The 18,948-nt window shown below is 42.4% G+C and overlaps 1 protein-coding gene across 1 annotated transcript in view; it reads right to left on the bottom strand.

Annotated features, from left to right (window-relative positions):
* Nucleotides 1–2,708: 2,708 nt before the first annotated feature.
* GHRHR (growth hormone releasing hormone receptor) overlaps nucleotides 2,709–18,948 on the bottom strand; it is a 76,483-nt gene continuing 60,243 nt past the window's right edge. Inside the window, exons 8-12 of the mRNA XM_033932898.1 lie at nucleotides 18,057–18,126; nucleotides 13,966–14,057; nucleotides 12,676–12,805; nucleotides 7,985–8,026; nucleotides 2,709–3,444 (exon numbers count right to left, since the gene is read on the bottom strand). Of these exons, the coding sequence (XP_033788789.1) occupies nucleotides 3,319–3,444; nucleotides 7,985–8,026; nucleotides 12,676–12,805; nucleotides 13,966–14,057; nucleotides 18,057–18,126 (460 nt within the window). The 3' untranslated portion in view covers nucleotides 2,709–3,318. The remainder of the gene's footprint in view (nucleotides 3,445–7,984; nucleotides 8,027–12,675; nucleotides 12,806–13,965; nucleotides 14,058–18,056; nucleotides 18,127–18,948) is intronic.

The following is an 18,948-nucleotide window of genomic DNA, read 5'->3' as shown; positions in this document are numbered from 1 at the left end:
GGGAGGGGGAAATGCTGCTGCACCCTATTAGGGAGAGAGAGAGAAAGAGGGAGAAGGAAGACCAAGGAAGGGAGAGGAGAAGAAAGAGAGATGCCAAGACCATGGGAGGGAGGAAAGGAGATACCAGACCATGGAGGGGGAGGGAACGGAAAGAGACAGATGCCAGACCAGGGGCAAGGAAGGAGAGAAAATGTCAGATCATGGTGGGGTAGGGCGAGCAGGGGGCGGGGCATGGTGGGGTGGGGTGGGGTGGGACAGGGGTCCCAGTGGATTTGTGTGCCTAAGGGCCCTCGCCAAATTTATCCTGCCCTGGAGATATGATATAGATGTTTAAATACTTGAAAGATATTAATATAGAAACAAATCTTTTCCAGAGATGGTAGAATATTATTTTTCATAGCGAGGCATATGGATACCTAGAATGTTCTCCTGAGGAAGATGGTGTAGATGAAAATGGTGACGGAATTCAAAAAAAGTGTGGGATAAACACGGAGGATCTCTAATTAGAAAATGAATGGTGTAAAACAAACTAAGGCCGGTAGTTGGCACTCTTGCACGGACTGTTTCCCGTGTATGGTGATTTGATTTAGGGTGGGCTGGGAGAGCTTCTGTATCCCACAAACAACAAGATGGTTAGGATAGGCGGGGGGTGAGCTTCGACAACAATTCCAGTCGTGGGAATCTAAGGGGAAAGGGATTGGAACTTGTATGCCACCTTTTTTGTGCTTACACATTCAAAGCGGTGGGTAATGGAAGACTAAGTGACTTGCTCACGGTCACTAGGCCCAGAAATATTACAGAAAAAAAGACAATTTAATCATGAATGCATTATGTGTGCAACTATTAGATAGACTATTGATGGTACCTGGAGTAAAGCAGTCTGAAGATCTTAAATTAATACATGCAATTATGGATCATGAACAGCAGATGGCGCTCCAATACCAATTTTAGAAAGCATTCTTGAATGCTAAAGCTCTAAAACTGACCTATTCAGACTACTGTAAATCAGTATTATTAGAAAATAAATGCTCAGACACAAGAAAGTCATTGACTAGCAAACTGCTTTTTCAATCACTCTGACCCAGGGTATTTTCATTTTATTTTCCTTATGACCTTATCATTTCTTTCATCTTTTCTGATACTGAAATATGTACTGTAGTGCCCCCTAGATTCAGCACAACCTTGACCCAGTCACACAGAAACAGATCAAGTGTCACACTGGTATGTTGGAAAAAGTTGGAATCCCCTAGGACATGGGTGTCAAACTCAATCATATTAAGGGGCCGAAATCCAAAACACAGGCTAAGTCACAGGCCAGACCCCGCCCATCTCCGCCCCAGATCCCGCCCCATAATAGAACTAATTGTAACACTATTTTTTCCATTCATTTTTCAAATATACACACAATATAATCTTATTAACACATAATGGTTAACCACAAAATTAAACTACACAAAGCACACTGTATACTTCTCAACATTCATTCCTACCAGAACACAGCACAAAGCTGCAGGCAGCGGCTCCTATGCACATCCCGTGCCTCATCCTGAAGTCTTACATCTGACGTTGCGACATCAGAGAGATGGCTTCCGGTTCAGGCGCAGGACATGCGATGGAGCCGCCGCCCGTGGCTTTGTGCACTGTGGCAGTGAGGAGGAGGGAGTCGGCCAGAAGATAACACCGGAAGCAGCAATGAAAACACCGCATCAATCGCACCACGGTCCACATAAAAAGCCAGGCGAGCCGGATTCGGTCCATGGGCTTTGAGTTTGACACCTGTGCCCTAGGACAAGTCCCACTTCTTCTAATCCGCTACTGAGGAACTTACAGGTGTGTATAGTTGCCCAATAAGACACCAGAAAGAAAGAGATTGTTGCACTGAGTTGCAATTACAATTTAACAATTGTTATTACACACCAACAATGTTTCAGGAATGCTCAGGCAAATTTTGCTTTCAGAAGAATCTTCAGCAAATCAAGCGAAATAAAGTGCATCACGGCAATTTAAAACAGCTAAAAACACTTAAAATCAGCGCTTCAATTGTAAGTTCCACTTAAAATGCATTAAACCCATATTAAAATACTTTAAAAAGCTAAATAATGTACAAAGTAACCTTTTGCTCTTCTGTGTAGGTTCCAGATTATGGCAACCTAACATTTAAAGCAACCTCAGATAAGTTTTCCCTTTACTCTGTCAATAACTGTTTTCTGAAGTTCTGGTACTTCATATGATGTTGTCTTATTCTTTTACAGGTACCATATTAAACTAAACTAAACTAAACCTTAAGCTTATATACTGCATTTTCTCTATAGAGATAGAGCTTATTAAAGAAGACCCTTGACTACAGGTAAGCATCATCTCCTTTCATCTCTTTGTGTATGTTTCCTTCTCTTGAGTGTGATTCCTTTTCCCATCTAATGTGTCTAACTCTGTGTTAGTCTCTTATCCCTTTGCAGGAACTGAAACCTTCTCATAATTCCAGGTAAGTATTGTGCAGGTATTGGTACTGGAGCGCCATCTGCTGTTCATGATCCATAATTGCATGTATTAAATTAAGATTTTCAGACTGCTTTGCTCCAAGTACCATCACAGCAACATAGTCTGTCCAATAGTTGCACACATGCCCCCTCTTTTACTAAGGCGCACTAGCTGATTTAGCGTGCGCTAAACCCTAATGCATCCATAGACTATTAGCGTTTAGCGTGCGGTAATATTTAATTGGCTAGCGCGCCTTATTTAAAGGACCCCATTATGCATTCATGATTAAATTGTCTTTATTTTCTTTAATATTTCTGGGCCATACAACATGGTTGTGCACACCAATAAAAATATTTTAAAAGAAAGAGGCCTTTTCTTTAGGCCCTCACTACTGTCTTGCTTAGGGTACCTTTGTAGATCTGCTGTCAGCTGTTACTCCACTGTACTCTGGACCGGAACCTGGACTGGATCTCCAACAGGTTGCACCAACTACTGACCTAACTTAATAAAACTAAAGGGAGGGAAAACCTTGTCTACCTCTGTAGTACGCTGGGTCAGTGACTTCTTGTATGACTAGCTAAAATGTAAATAAAATAACTTTAAAATATGTTCCTGCTTTCTGATATGCCATACCCTCCTTGGCCTGGTTACATAGGCAGCCCAAAAATTCAAAGAAGAATTTGTGGATACATTCATGAATAGGCACCGTTTGAAGACATGTACGTTGTTCCACATTCACAATTTATCGAGTGGATTATCTAGTAACATTTCTATCATATTTATTATAGCTGCTCCTTTTTATAGCATTGCAAAAAGGATTTGTTTGAATGAACTGTTTTATTAACAGACGGACGTGGTAATCTTCGCTGCTGAGCTCGATGGAGGTATCCACCTGGTTCTTTTTGGCCATGTTGGTCTCAGTTCATAGCTATTAGTGTGCCACCTCCGAATAATCTCTGCTTGAACCTTAGCAAAGAAGAAAAAATATATTATACCAAAGAACCTTGTCTTATAAATACCATTAGTTTTCCATAATATTGGGTTATGGCCTATAATTATGTGCATTTTAAAAATATTAATCATATAAAATGTATATAACAGAGGGATAGAACAAAATATGTCAATATATTTTTTAACGCATTCAAACACAAGTATTCTTAAAGCAAAATAAATTAGGGTGGCTTATAATATAAACTATAATATCCTAAAACTATCTTTTTATTTAAAAAAAAAAAAAAAAAAAAGGGATGTGTGCATAGAAACTCCTAAAACTTTGCCTGAAATTTTATGGCTAAATTTGGTTTCTATTCAAGTAGAAATGCTTAAGCAACTTTTCAGTCAACTTTCAGAACAAGCAATACCAAAAGCCTTACAAAAAAAAGGCATTTCTCGAAGCATAATTTAAGACAGAAATGTACATATAGGCCCTAATTCTCTAAACAGCGCCATAAGTTAGGCAGTGGTAGGTGTCCTACTGCCGTCTAACATAATTGTTTTAATTGATGTTAATCGGCACAATAATTGACCACGACGTTTAAAACTAGTTAAAATGCCATTAAAAAAATGTAGTCTCCAAAAAAGGACACCATAATCACCTCTGACCTAATGATGTCTGAGGTCATAGTAGGCGTAGTTTACGTTGGAAATGACCTTAGGCGCTACTAGGCACCACTGTTAGATACGATTCAAATCAAACATAGGCACCAGGAATGTAGGCCTTCAAAATCCCAGCCTACATTGTCAGCACCCAATGGCACCATAGCATGACTAACTAAACTCAACTAAACTAAAGCTTAACTTTATATACCAGGTCATCAACCTAAGGAAGCTCGACTAGGTTTACAACAATTAGATAAAAACTAAAGAAAGTTTACAATGATTAAATAAAAACTTTAAAAAAGTAATAGCTGCTATAGCTTTGACTCTGTGAGCTGTGACACGACTCTCCAGTTGTAGCCCAGCCTGAGCATAACAAAAAAAAGATACAACAGGCCAACCATGTAGAAATCATTCTCTTGGATACTGGCCGTCCTAACTTGGTAGGATCAAAGGAGATGAAAAGTTGAGGGGATTTGAGCGTGATTGTATGGGATGATCTTAAGGTGGCCAAACAGGTTGAAAAGGTGATGGCGAAAGCTAGAAGGATGCTAGGTGGCATAGGATGAGGTATGGCCAGTAGGAATAGGAGATATTGATGCTCATGTATAAGACTCTGGTGAGACCTCATTTAGAATATTGTGTAAAATTCTGGAGGACCCACCTTCAAAAGATATAAAAAGGATGGAGTCAGTCCAGAGGAAGGCTACTAAAATGGTGTGTGGTCTTCGTGATAAGGCATATGGGGACAGATTTAAAGATCTCAATCTGTATACTTTGGAGGAAAGGCAGGAGAGGGGAGATATGACAGAGAAGTTTAAATCAATCTCAATTAGAAAAATGTTATTAGCCAAGTGGTGGAAATGCCCACTGAAAAACCATTTCATTAAAGTGGAGAAAAAGCCTCAACTTTATTTCATATGCAGACGGCAACCCAATGAGTTTTTTTAGCCGTTCTTATTCTGTATCATTGGCAAAAAACTCCACTATTCCTCAAAAATGTAATCTTTCAAAACGGGAACATATCCTACCACTGTGCACAGGGAACAGGTAAAAGAACCAAAGGAAAAGTTTCACTTATCTTCACAGCTGTTAACAAGATCAGCATCGTGATCCAACGCAGTGATTCTCCTGCAATAACATATTCGGCATTGAAGTGAAGATGAGGAACTGATGTCAAAGTCCAACAAGGCTCTTGTTTCACCAACGAATGGAACAGAATAGGAGGGAACTCCCTGAAGCAGCCATTCGTTGGTGAAACAAGAGCCTTGTTGGACTTTAACATTAGTTCCTTATCTTCACTTCAATGCCGAATATGTTATTGCAGGAGAATCACTGCGTTGGATCACGATTCTGGTCGTGTTAACAGCTGTGAAAATAAGTGAAACTTTTCCTTTGGTTCTTTTACCTGTTCCCTGTGTACAGTGGTGGGATATGTTCCTGTTTTGAAGATTACATTTTTGAGGAATAGTGGAGTTTTTTGCCCATGATACAAAATAAGAATGGCTAAAAAAACTCATTGGGTTGCCGTCTGCATATGAAATAAAGTTGAGGCTTTTTCTCCACTTGGTTTTTCAGTGGGCATTTCCATCACTTGGCTAATAACATTTTTCTAATTGAGATTGATTTCTATTGGTGTTATCATTATTTTTCTAGAGAGAAGTTTAAATGTCTACGTAATATAAATGTGAATGAGTTGAGTTTCTTTCATTTGAAAGGAAACTGCAATGAGAGGGCCTAGGACTGACGTGCGATTGGTGGCATTTTTTTTAAGCAGCTACCAATGCAGGGGAGATATAATAGAGATGTTTAAATACCTGTGTGGCATAAATGCGCATGAATCGAGTCTCATTTGAAAGGAAGATCTGGAATGAAGGGGCATAAGTTGAAGGTGAAAGGGGGATAGATTCAGAAGTAACCTCAGAAATTACTTTTCCATGGAAAGGGTGGTGAATGCATTGTATGGACTAGTGGAGGTTGTAGAGATGAAAAATGTATCTGAATTCAAGAAAGCTTGAGATACGTACACTGGATCTCGAAGGGATAGTAAATGGTATGGCTAGAAAATCTAGATTGCTTATATCAGGGTTGTTGTTGGCCGTTGAGGGCCGCAATCCAGTCGGGGTTTCAGGATTTTCCCAATGAATTTGAATGAGATCTGTTTACATGCACTACTTCCATTGGACGCAAATAGATCTCACGCATAGTCATTTGGAAAATCCTGGTCTGGCGAGGGCCGAGGTTAGACGCCCCTGGTCTATATGGTCTTTATCTGCCTTCAGTTTTCTCTTTTTCTATTTTTAATAACTGACCAGGAGCTGTTCCTGGCTGGTTAAATGGTCTGAATATAGGCCAGTTCCTATGGAGGCCCAATTGGAGGTGCCCAATCATAGAAAGATTACAAATATGCTGCTCTCTACTGGTGTATTTTAACACAACTCCTGCCTCAAAAATGGTATAATTTTATGCAGGAGCTTCTGAAGAGGCAATTTTACAAAAGCACATAACCACAAAGTGTGTCTTTATGAAACAGGTACAGCAAATGTACCAATATGTCCTTTCTGCTTAGGTAGATACAGTGTCGTAGCAAGAGTAGGAGGCATCGGGACAGTGGTGCCCTCCCTTCCCCGCCCACATACCTCTTTACATCTTCGCCAGCATCAGCAGCTCCTCCAGCTTGCTGCTCTAGCCAGCACTGGCTTTCCCTCTGACATCACTTCCTGGCCCTGTGACCTGGAAGCGATATCAAAAGGAGCCAGGCCTTCGCGAGAAGCAGGCCAGAGTAGTTGCTCGCCCTGGTGAAGATTTAAAGAAGTACGGGGAGCGGGGAAAGGAGGGCGCAAGCATGGCATGGGGGAGGCAGAGAGGTGCCAGCACCCCATTAAGACGGCGCCTGAGGCAGTCCATTCCCCCCTTACTACGCCACTGGGTAGGTACCCTATTATAAAAACTTACCCATTAATTCGGCAGGGAATGGGGGTGTCACAGAGGAAGTAACGCGGGTTGACTGGGTCAGGAGTGTACTTGAACAGTACTCGGTAAAAATTCATGGCTCTTGCCTCTCAGTCAAATGACTGTCCTGAAATGACTGGGATGAAAGGGAAGGAGGTTGTGTATAAAGTGGGGAAGGAAAAAAATGTAAAAGCTTGTGGCACTGTAAAACCACATTTGCGATCATTTCCAACTAAAATGGAAACCTAAAGATGCAGGGCAAATTTTAGTGGGAAAATTTTCTTTTTAACCCCCCCCCAAAAAACAACTCAACTGAGCTTGATAAACCAAAATCATTCAATATAATTAATCATTTGATCAGAACTTAGGGCTCCTTTTACAAAGGTGCGCTAGCGGTTTTATCGCACGCTTAGCGCACGCTAAAATGCCACGCGCGCTAGCCGCTACCACCTCCTTTTAAGCAGGCAGTAATTTTTCAGCTAGCGTGCGCTAAAAACGCTAGCGCACCTTAGTAAAAGGAGCCCGTAGTCAACCTGGAAATCTGCACCAAAATCTAACTTGCAATGAGTCCCTCAAAGCCAGGGATCTCAAAGTCCCTCCTCGAGGGCCGCAATCCATTCGGGTTTTCAGGATTTCCCCAATGAATATGCATTGAATGCAGTGCATGCACATAGATCTCATGCATATTCATGACAGAAATCCTGAAAACCCGACTGGATTGCGGCCCTCGAGGAGGGACTTTGAGACCCCTGCTCAAAGCCAAGTAGTGCCTGGTTTGATATGTGTATTTATTTATTCAAGTTTCTATACCATTCTCCCAAGATTCATTCAGGCGCTCAAGCATATTTTTCATTGTCGAAATAAAAAAGGCTTTTGGTTTTTCATGCACTTTTAGTTACCAGTACAAAAGCTTTTAATTCAAAATAAAGACAGCGTATTTAACCTGTCACTACCTTACCTCTTGATTAAGAAAACAGTACAAAACAGCGACTATAAACCCCTAAAAAGACAAAAATCAATTAATGAATAACACAGGAATGCCATTATGCCATAATCCAATTATATCATTTGTAAGTATGAAAACATGAGATACAAGTGCGTATCTGTCTGACAAACACAAGCAGCTGCTTTAACTTAAGGGCCCTTTTACCAAATTGGGATAAACAGTGTTCTTAGGGCTCCTTTTACTAAGCCGCGTTAGGGCTTTTATGCACGGAATAGCACGCGCTGAATTGCCGCGAGTGCTGTTCCACACACGGTGTAGCGTGCAGCAATTTCCTGCATGCGCTAAAAACACTAGCACACCTTAGTAAAAGGAGCCTCTTAGTGTGTGCTTACGCGGGTCATTCCCTCACTCTAAGGCCATTTTTCCACCGGGGTAAAATGGCCGATTTTTCTATTTTTCCCTATTAATGGCCATGCGCCAATTTTCCCATTAGCAGGTAGACATTAGTGCACAAGCCACCACCGCCACCCATTATGTAGGCGGTAAGACCTCACAGGCTAAGCACGCAGTAATTGGTTACCAGAGGATGGCGTTGCAGCAGTTAGTTTATCTGGGTTTAAAAAAGGTTCGGACAAGTTCCTGGAGGAAAAATTCACAGTCTGCTATTGAAGTAGAAACGGGGAAAGCCACTGCTGTCCCGGGGATCGGTAGCACGGACTCTTGCTATTAATTGAGACTGTGGCCTGGATTGGCCCCTGTTAGAAGCAGGATGCTGGGCTAGATGCACCATTGACCTGGCCTTATTTGGCCTAGTATTCTTACATTCTTAGTGAGTCATACATCTTTTAATTAAAACCAGTTCAACATACCTTATTGAACTGAACATAAATGAATAATTAGCCTTCAATTTAGCCACATATTTATTTATCCAATGGTTCTAGCCTAGTCTTCTTGTATAAGGACGATCGATGTGCCGGCAACATAAGTAGGATGATGGATTATGCCATAATTATGCCAGTCTTAATAACTCTGTATTGTAACACTGCTACAGAAGCCCCTGTAACTCTGTATAGAGCCCATGTATTGTAACACCTCTACAGAAGCTCATGTATTGTAACACATTTACAGAAGCTCATGCAAACCGCTCTGAACTGACTCCCCAGTCATCAGTAATGGTATAGAAGCTCACAATAAACTACACTCGCCCCTTGGTACTGACATCGTGAGCATCGTGAAATGTTATTTGAATGTTCTAATGTGCCGTTTGTATTGTGTTGATGTTATATTCCATGTATTGTTATATGAATGTTCTTCCTTGCTGCCTATTATGGTATATAAATTATGTTCCATTGACATTTATCATATTTCTTTTCTATGAGTATTCTACTGTTCTAAGTTTCAAGTTTCAAGTTTATTAGGATTTTATATACCGCCTATCAAGGTTATCTAAGCGGTTTTTACAATCAGGTACTCAAGCATTTTCCCTATTCTTTTTAGTTTATGATATATTTTTTAATCTCACTTATTGTTATACCACTTATTTTGTTTTATTTTATCATTCAAATTTCACTTAAATTTCCCCAGAATTCTATTGCTTCAACGGTTCTCCCTCTGCATCTATTCTTATCTCCCCTCTTTTTTCAACCTTTCAAAGTCCTTTAGATCATTGTAGTCTTATTAGAATGTTTATTTTCTTATTTTTCTCATCTATTCTCTCTTTTATTTCTTCATTACTCTACTAATTGTCATTTTTCCAGGTACCGTACTTTAGTTAGATTGTGAGCCTTCGGGACAGTAAGGGAATTTCTAAGTACCTATTTTACTTATAATTTTAATGCACCCTATTGTCTATTTTTCTGTAAACCGCTTAGAATCCTAACGGAGTTTAGCGGTATATAAGAAATAAATTACATTACATTACATCTGTCCCGGTGGGCTCACAATCTATCTAACGTACCTGGGGCTATGGAGGATTAAGTTACTTGTGTATGTTTCTGACCCTGTGTCATGTCATTACTACTACTAGGATTTAATTTGCTGGATTCCAGGCTACCACATTTGTTGTATTTATGCTTACATCCTCATGCCTAAATTAGGCATAGATCTTTAGTAAACACCCTTGGCCCACCCATGTCCCCTTTACCCATACATCTTATAGAATAGCGCCGAACAGGATGAGCATAAAAAATTCAAATTGTCACCATGCAAAGCCAATAACTGATTTTTAGTGCCTAATTACTGGTGCTAATTGGCTTAATTACATTGTGCATGTGCCCAATTTGCATGCGCCATTTTGAATTTGGGGATATGGTTTAGCACAGTGTTTAAACAAGCAAACAGCGGAGACGTCCATAGGAATAGGTGTGCTGATCTTTCGCAAAACTGCTTTTTTCATTCAACGACTCAACATGCGTTTTGGCTCAAACGGCCTGCATCAGGAGTCTTTTAATTAATGCATCCTACTTTGTAGAGTGACAGATGGCACTTATCAGAACATCAACATGACAGGCCAATTATATCAACACCTCAAGCACTCTTTGCGGAATATCGAGAACATGTTGATGTTCCCATAAGTACCATCTGTCACTCTGCGAAGTAGGATTCTCCTGATTCTTACGTCTTAGCACAGTGTTTCCCATGTCAATCTTGGAGTACCCCCCTTGCAAGTCAGGTTTTCAGGATATCCGCAAAGAATATGCATGAAAGGGGATTTGTGTACCCCCATCTGGAATACTGTGTACAATTCTGGAGGCCGCATTATCAAAAAGATGCGCGGAGAGTTGAGTGGGTTCAGCAAATGGCCACCAGGATGGTCTCAGGACTCAAGGATCTCCCAGTATGAGGAACGACTGGGTAAGTTGCAGCTGTACTCACTCGAGGAACGCAGAGAGAGGGGAGACATGATCGAGACGTTCAAATATGTCACAGGCGTATCGAGGTGGAAGAGGATCTCTTTTTCCTTAAAGGACCCACGGCAACAAGAGGGCATCCGTTGAAAATCAGGGGTGGGAAATTTCATGGCGACACCAGAAAATATTTCTTCACCGAAAGGGTGGTTGATCGTTGGAATAATCTTCCACAACAGGTAATTGAGGCCAGCAGCGTGCCAAATTTTAAGAAAAGATGGGATTGGCATGTGGGATCTCTTCATGGAGGTAGTTAGGGGGTGGGCCATTAGTGTGGGCAGACTAGATGGGCCATGGCCCTTTTCTGCCGTCATGTTCTATGTTTCTATGCAGTGACTTGGGACCAACTTGGGAAACACTGGTTTTTAGCATATGAGGGGATTCTAAAAAGTTCTCAGGTCAACCAAGAAAGGTACGATGTGGATATGGTTCAATCCATGATCTGAAACAATGTCAATAGAGAGAATTTTATTTCTGCAAATTGTCACTTAATGGATGCATAGATGAAAGCATGCAGGACAATTGCGCACGGACAAAGGAGCTCAGACAAATGTGCGCAGGACATCAGAGCGCTGGATTAAAAGTTAACTTTAAAGCGCTCCGAGTGGGTGTATGGGGGGGAGAACCCCCCACTTTACTTAGAAGTGTTGGTGCTGCCGTTGGGGGATTCGGGGGATGAAACCCCCCCATTACAGAGGAAAGTGTCATTTTTCCCTGTTTTAGGGAAAAATTATAGTTTCCTGTCTAAGTGTGTGGGGGGTTTCCCCCCACTCATCCCCAACGGCAGCACCAACATATCTAAGTAAAGTGTGTGTGGGGGGGGGGGTTCCCCCCCAGAGCGTTTTAAAGTTAACTTTTAAACCGGCGTGCTGACGTCCTGCGAACATTTGTCTGAGCTCCTTTGTCCACGCGCAATTGTCTGGCACGCTTTAGTCCCGTCATCCACTTAATGAAATAAGATAACACTCTTTTCAGCTACAATGGCAAAATAACGCTCAGTTGTTAAGGGGTTAAGTTTGAAAAGAAGTTATCAGGTTGGGAGCAGCTCTCACCCATAAAATTCCAGCTCATTGGTTCATTATACAGAAATGATCAAAAGTGCATTTTCCGTTATAGGACCGTCATTATGGAATTTTTCCCTGGTACTTTGCATTGTTGCTCATCTTTTTTTATTTTTTTGCAGTTCTAAGAGGCATAATGTTGAGGAACGCCCACGATCTGTCCATGCCCCTCTCCTTTTCAAATTTGCACACTAGAACTAGCGCATATGTTTTATAGAATCGTGCTTTCCAATTTGTGTAAGTAACTTTTAATTTAATTTAATTTTTTTAAATTTCCTAGTCGCTACATCTACAATTCTGAGCGAGTGACAAACATTAGACAAAAAAAAATCATAGAAAACAGAAAACCACATTCATTAAGCCAGGGGTGTCAAAGTCCCTCCTCGAGGGCCGCAATCCAGTCGGGCTTTCAGGATTTCCCCAATGAATATGCATGAGATCTATTTGCATGCACTGCTTTCATTGTATGCTAATAAATCTCATGCATATTCATTGGGAAAATCCTGAAAACCCAACTGGATTGCGGCCCTCGAGGAGGGACTTTGACACCTCTGCATTAAGCTATCAAAGAGTCTAAAACCAGCCTCAATACAACAGGCCTAATGCCTGGCAGCCATATAATGACTTCCTCTTTTAATTAGTGTCACGCAACTTAAAGCATCATATACAGAATTTGGGGGTGAGTGCTTAGAAATAGACCACAGTATCACAGTTAACTATTAATATTTTACAGTACCTGGAAAGATCCAATGCACAGTTCCAAATAGATCCTAACTTCCATTTTGTCGTATTCTGGCAGAAAGTTGAAAACAATATAATGCGTCCCAAATAGCGGAATAAGAAGCAGAGTTGACTTGGTGAGACGTCTGTTGAAGGGCACAAAGTATAAACTGACTTTCTTAAAATGCCAAATAACTGATCTAGAAGATAAGTATTGTTATTTCAACGAAACACATTCATATCTCCATTCTCGTTGGGACCCTTTCACTAAAGTCTGGTAAGATGTTTGAATTAGCTACACATTAAAGGCAAAAAGTAACACGGAGGAAAAGTCCATAGTCTGTTATTGAGAAAGACACGAGGGAAGCCACTGCTTGCCCTGGATCGGTAGCATGGAATGTTACTACTGTTTGGAATTCCGGAATCTTTTGTCACTCTTTGGGATTCAGGAATCTTGCTATTCTTTAGGATTCTGAATGGAATGTTGCTACTCCTTGGGTTTTGGCCAGGTACTAGTGACCTGGATTGACCACCATGAGAACGGGCTGCTGGGCTTGATGGACCATTGGTCTGACCCACTAAGGTTATTCTTATGTTCTTAGTAAATGCAAAAGCCATGCCCAGTAAGCATGCCCAGTAACTGCCCTGCAATGCTAAATAGCTCATGCATCCTCTCACTCGGACACTCTGCTGACTCAAGGACCCAACCATCAAAGCCCCCAAACACCCCAATTACAGTCTTAAACACTTACCCCCCACCCCCCACATACACATCCCAAATATAAAAATTCAATTGGCCCATCCCATGACCTAAAACCCTGCACACTGTAGCATTCAGAACTGTTTAGTTGTCTTTCACTCGATTTCTCCTTAAAAAGATAATTGTCCCAAATTTCAAATGGAACACTTTTGTTCACAGCTGTAGATCGTCTGAAAAGAAAGAAAAATCTTTTCAGATGAACTACGGATGAATAAAGAAGGGTCGGTTATTGAATAAAGAATCACTGGTCCCAGTTCAGCTGGCCTGTGCACTCCTTGCTCCGAATGTTATTGACTTTTTGGGTTCCTATTACGAAGCTGCGGTAGCGTTTTTAGAGCGCTCTGCAGATTAGCGTGCGCTAACCCCCGCGTTACAAGGAGAAACTAACGCCAGCTCAATGGAGGCGTTATCGTCTAGCGCGTGTGGCAATTTAAAACCACTAACGCAGCTTAGTAAAAGGATCCCTTTGTGTATTCCGGTCCCTTTCTTTACATTGGAATGGTATCATAGCAGCCAGCCCAGCGCAGCTTATTTCGGCTGTAATACCTGTATTGAGATGAGTTATTGAAATTGATCTGCCTAGGATCCAGCTTTTTCAGCAAAATCCTTATAATGTTGATGAACAGTAGAAAACTGACCTGTTTAAATAAAATAAAAAGGAGAGAAAAGGAGAGGGAAACAAAATTGTTGCTACTCTTAGGATGGGTAATTTTTGGACAAGTGTTTGTCATGATTTTATGGGCTTTCAGCTCAATCAAAACTGACCTCTCATGGAGCTTAAACACCAAGAGGCCGAACAAAGTAAAATACACAGTGAAGCTGATGACAAATGGAGTCAATTCAGAATAGTTTTATTAAATGTCTTAGGACAGTCCTCAAGAGCCGGGGTCAGGTCAGGTTTTCAGGATATCCACCATGAATATGTATGAGATGGATTTGCATGCACTGCCTCCTTGAGGTGCAAATCTATCTCATGCATATTTATTGTGGATATCCTGAAAACCCGACCTGGCTCCAGCTCTCGAGGACTGGAATTGCCAACCCCTGTCTTAGGAAGACACATTTTCAAAAGAAACACAATGCTTACCATGAGAGTTTTGATGCTTCTCTTTAATTGCTCTTTGAAAATAGGCAAGTGTGTTTGATATTTGCATACGTTGGTTATATGCAGGGAGAGCCTTGGGTAGACTTGCTTTGAAGTTCATTCAAGAACTTTCCAGACTTCCGACGAAGGCCTTTTAACTGAAACATAGGCCCATATTGAGTCTTCTTAAGACATTTAATAAAGCTCTTTTGAATTGACTTCATTTGATGTCAGTTTCATTGTGTATTTTCTGGCTGGGTCTGACTATGAAGATCCCTGAATTATAAATATAGGCCTAAATTCACTAAACTCACCTTTCCGATCCGTGGGTGATCCGTGGCCAAGTCTTGCCGGGCGACCGATTCACTAAAGAGTCCTCGTTCAAATTAGGTGATCGGAAGCACGCCCCACATCGACCCCACGGATCGCTGCAGAGCAATCCAGACGCAGGCGTAGATGTGGTCCGCGCATGCACCTGCTCTCCACACAAGCTTGAGGTCAAAACGAAAGGGGGAGGGGTGGCTGCATTCGTTGGCCCCACGATATGTGGATTGGAAAAAATTCTCGATTTCTAGCTTGCGTCTGATTTTCCTGTCTTAAGAAAAGCGAGCCCGTGGTTTTAACCTGCGGGTTTAAAGTGGGGCTGCACTATGGCGTGTTCTGTTCACAGAACACACCGTCGTGCAGCCCCGCTTTAAACCCGCGGGTTAAAACCACGGGCTCGCACTGCAGGGAAGGACGGCAGAGAGCAGGAGAGTCGGCAGAGAGCAGGAGATGTGTTTAAAATGTTTTATTTTGTTGGTTTTATTTTTGGAGGCTCGGATTTCAGGGCGGCAGAGAACAGGACAGTCGGCATGAATGTGAGCAACTGGTCCTCAGCAGTCATTTCTTTATGGATTGGCCAGCCCAATTGGTGCTCCTTCTTCAGTTTAGTGAATCGCCGCCTTCCTACTTTGCATGCCATTTCCCCTCATTTGCATGTGCAGATTGGACCGGGTGTGGATCGGATCAGGCAGAAGGTTGGGGGTTGGAGAAGGGTCGCAAACTGGTCAGAGAAGGCTCGCAAAGTTTTGTGAATCTAGCCCCTGGTGACTAGCAATTTGTTTGGATAACAAGCCATTAGGGGACTATGTGGAAAAATGAACTATTTACCTTGTTAAAGTATGAATATTTGAATGTTAAGAATTGTGGCCCTGGTCGTTGGAGAAAATTACACAGGCAATTATAGTAACATAGTGAGTAACAGCAGATAAAGGGCTAGATTCACAAAGGGCACGGATCGGATCCGATCCGTGAGGGATCCGATCCAGTCCGTGGCCGGGGGGCTGATTCACGAATCGCCCTCATGCAAATGAGGGCGATTGGAATCACGCCCCCATCCGACGGTCGGGATCACTCTCTAGCGATCCCGACGCATTCGCAGACCATCTGTAGATGGTCTGCACATGCTTAAGAGTAGCAACCTTTTTTTTTTACTTTACTTTTTTATTTTTACTTTTTCTTTGCGAGCTCATGGTTTTTACCCACTTTAAACCCGTGGGTTAAAACCACGGGCTCGTAATGCGGGGAAGGGCAGGAGAGTCGGGGCGGCAGGAGAGATCTCTTCTGTCCATTTGTTTAACTTCTCTGCTCTCATGCTCTTTCAGCAGTCAAGGGAAACTTTTGAAAGATGTCATAGCCTTAGGCGGGCAGGAGAGGAGATTCGGGGCACGCAGAAGATAGCAGGAGATTCGGGGCAAGCAGGAGATCGAGGCTGAGAGCAGAGAAGCAGGGCAGAGAGCAGGGCGGCAGAAGGCAGGGCAGTCAGAAAGAACATTAATGACTGATCCTCAGCAGTTGCTTATTTTTGGATTGGCCAGCCCAGTCGGTATTGCTTTTTTATTTTAGTGACTCGCTTCCTGCTTGTATTTGAATGCCGTTCCCCCTCATTTGCATGTGCGGATCAGAGGACGATCGGGACAGAGGTTAATGGATCGGGTGAGAGGGAAATCGGGTCATAAAGGGGTCGCTAAGTGGGCTGAAGTTGATCGGTGGGCTTAGTGAATCTAGCCCAAAGACCTGAACAGTCCATCCAATCTACTCAATAGCCACACGCATCATGATTAAATTGTTTTTTTTTTCTTTGATATTTCTGGGACATAGACCGTAGATGTCTACCCAATAATATCCTTAGGTTCAAATCAGTGACATAGTAAGAGGGGGGGGGGGCAGACCGCACCAGCACCATCTTGGTGGGGGCCCTGGTACCTCTCCACTCCCCCACGACACACTTGTGCCCTCCCTTCCCCCCCCCCCCTCATACCTCTTTAAAACTTTGCCAGCGCGAACAACTTCTCTGGCCTGCTGTTCACACTGGCCTAGCTCCCCTCTGAAATCACTTTCCTGTTAAAATTAAACATTCAAATTGGATTTCCAATTAACTTTCCCGCTAAAATTCAAATTTCTTGACCCACAGACTGCCCTGTTCTCAATCATGTCCGTGGACCCACTATCTATAAAGTCACACTGCAGACCTCACAGCATACCCTGAAGAAAACCTTAGCATGATGGCTGAAACGTCGGTTCTTTCTACACAGATACGGCAAGACCCGGAAAACTGCTACAATCAAATTCAAACTTCGGTGTAGTAGCAGCAGCAGCATGCAGTAGCTTGTTGCATTGATTAAAAGTGTAAGAAAAGACTGATGCTGCCACTACGACACAGGTGTTTGAATCTACCACTTAGGTGACATCTCATTCGTACACCTAGTGGCTCTTATAGCCTCTGAGGCAGCCCCTGGAAGGGGTGAAACGTGGCTGTATAGGGCTACTGTCTTTTTAAAGTGTAATTTATTAATAAATATTTTTTTAAAAGGCTTTCCCATCTGATCTGCTCCATTTTTTTGCCACATTGGACTCTGTTGCTTTTTGGACCTAGCTTCCCCTCCCCCACCTTTTAAAAAAACCTTGGCATAGGACGACACACTGAATGATCTGCGCTGCTCTCAACCCTCATAGAGTATCTATAAGAGTCGGGAGCAGTGCAGAGCATTCAGCAGTGCTATTGTGGTTTTGTAAAGGGGGGAGGGGTTATGCAGATACTTAACCGGTTAACAGACTGAAAACCGTCACTAACCAGTTAAGTTTGTCCATCTTAATTTTGCCCCTGAACTGCCCACAAACTAGTTGGTTTGGCATAGGGGTTAGAAGGGATATTCAGGGGCACTATCCAGTTAAGTGTGGCTGAACAGCCCTAGAAAGTACCTCGCAAGCGATTTAAATGACCAAGAGCCTCTCCTGACTATTTAAATTGCCTTGACTGTCGAGCTCATGTGTTTTACAAAGGCTCCGGCTTCAGCGAGCCTTCCGTAAAAATACCTGGAAAATTGAGAACACCAAAACTTGGTCGCCCCTTTTATGACTCAGATGCTTCTGCAAAATGGTGCTTTTTATAGAGCTCCCTAGCACAGGCCAAAGCTACTCAGAAGTGGACATTTTCTGAAACCTAGCTTATAGGTGTCATTTTTTATGCCAGGGAAGAAACTAACAACTTCATAACCAGCTTGTAACTTACCCCAATGCACAGAGTAATAGGACCTCTGATTATCCACCAGTAGTGTGATTCTTCATTGACATCCCAACATCTGGAAATACATAATTTTCCTAATTTAATTGTGAGGTTATAATTTATTGATGTAGTGCAAGAAGATGATACTGCATATTGAACAACTATGCTTAATATGAATATTAAACGTGTAATTCTCATCCTTCTTAGGTAGAGGGCGCTTGATTAGAGATCAGAACTGCACTTTCATATTCTTCATTGGTCTGGGAATGTGAGGTTTGGGTTGGAGTCTCCTCAGCTGGTAGTGGACAGGTTTTTGGTTTATTTTTATGGTGATCACCGCCGGCTAATTTATTTCCTGATATTCAGTGCTGGGTCATGTCCAAGCAGCGGCACTGAATATCAGAGGTGACCTGGCCGCCTGGAGGTTATGTGACCCCGGCAGATATTCAGCTGGACCGCCATAAGACAGTTATGCGGGCCCTGGCTGAATATCAGGCCAGGACCTACATAAGTTTATTTTTAAAAATCTGAGCTTCCCCCTCCCCTCCAGCCTGTAGCCACAAGCCACCCCCTTCCCTCCCGAAACAACTCCTGCCCCCAACTTCTCAGTAAAGGGGGGAGGGGACTTGATATACTGCTTTTTCTGTGTGGTTACACAATCAAAGTGGTTTACATATTTTAGACAGGTACTTTGTACCTGGGGCAATGAAGTGTTAATTGACTTGCACAACAGCAGCAGCAACTCTACGTACTAGGTAGTTCAGATAAGCACCTCCTAGGCCTACCTTGATCTCTGGTGGTCTAGTAGTGGTCATTGGAGGCATGAGCAGAGCTCCCCTGAGGTTGCCAGGCCAACATGTCTACTGCAACCTCTGGCATTAGCTCATGGGATTGCACA

This window comes from Geotrypetes seraphini, chromosome 2, assembly GCF_902459505.1.
Source record: "Geotrypetes seraphini chromosome 2, aGeoSer1.1, whole genome shotgun sequence".
NCBI classification, from domain to species: Eukaryota; Metazoa; Chordata; class Amphibia; order Gymnophiona; family Dermophiidae; genus Geotrypetes; species Geotrypetes seraphini.
Note: the sequence above shows the minus strand (reverse complement) of the source record. Positions and strands in the feature narration are given on the sequence as shown.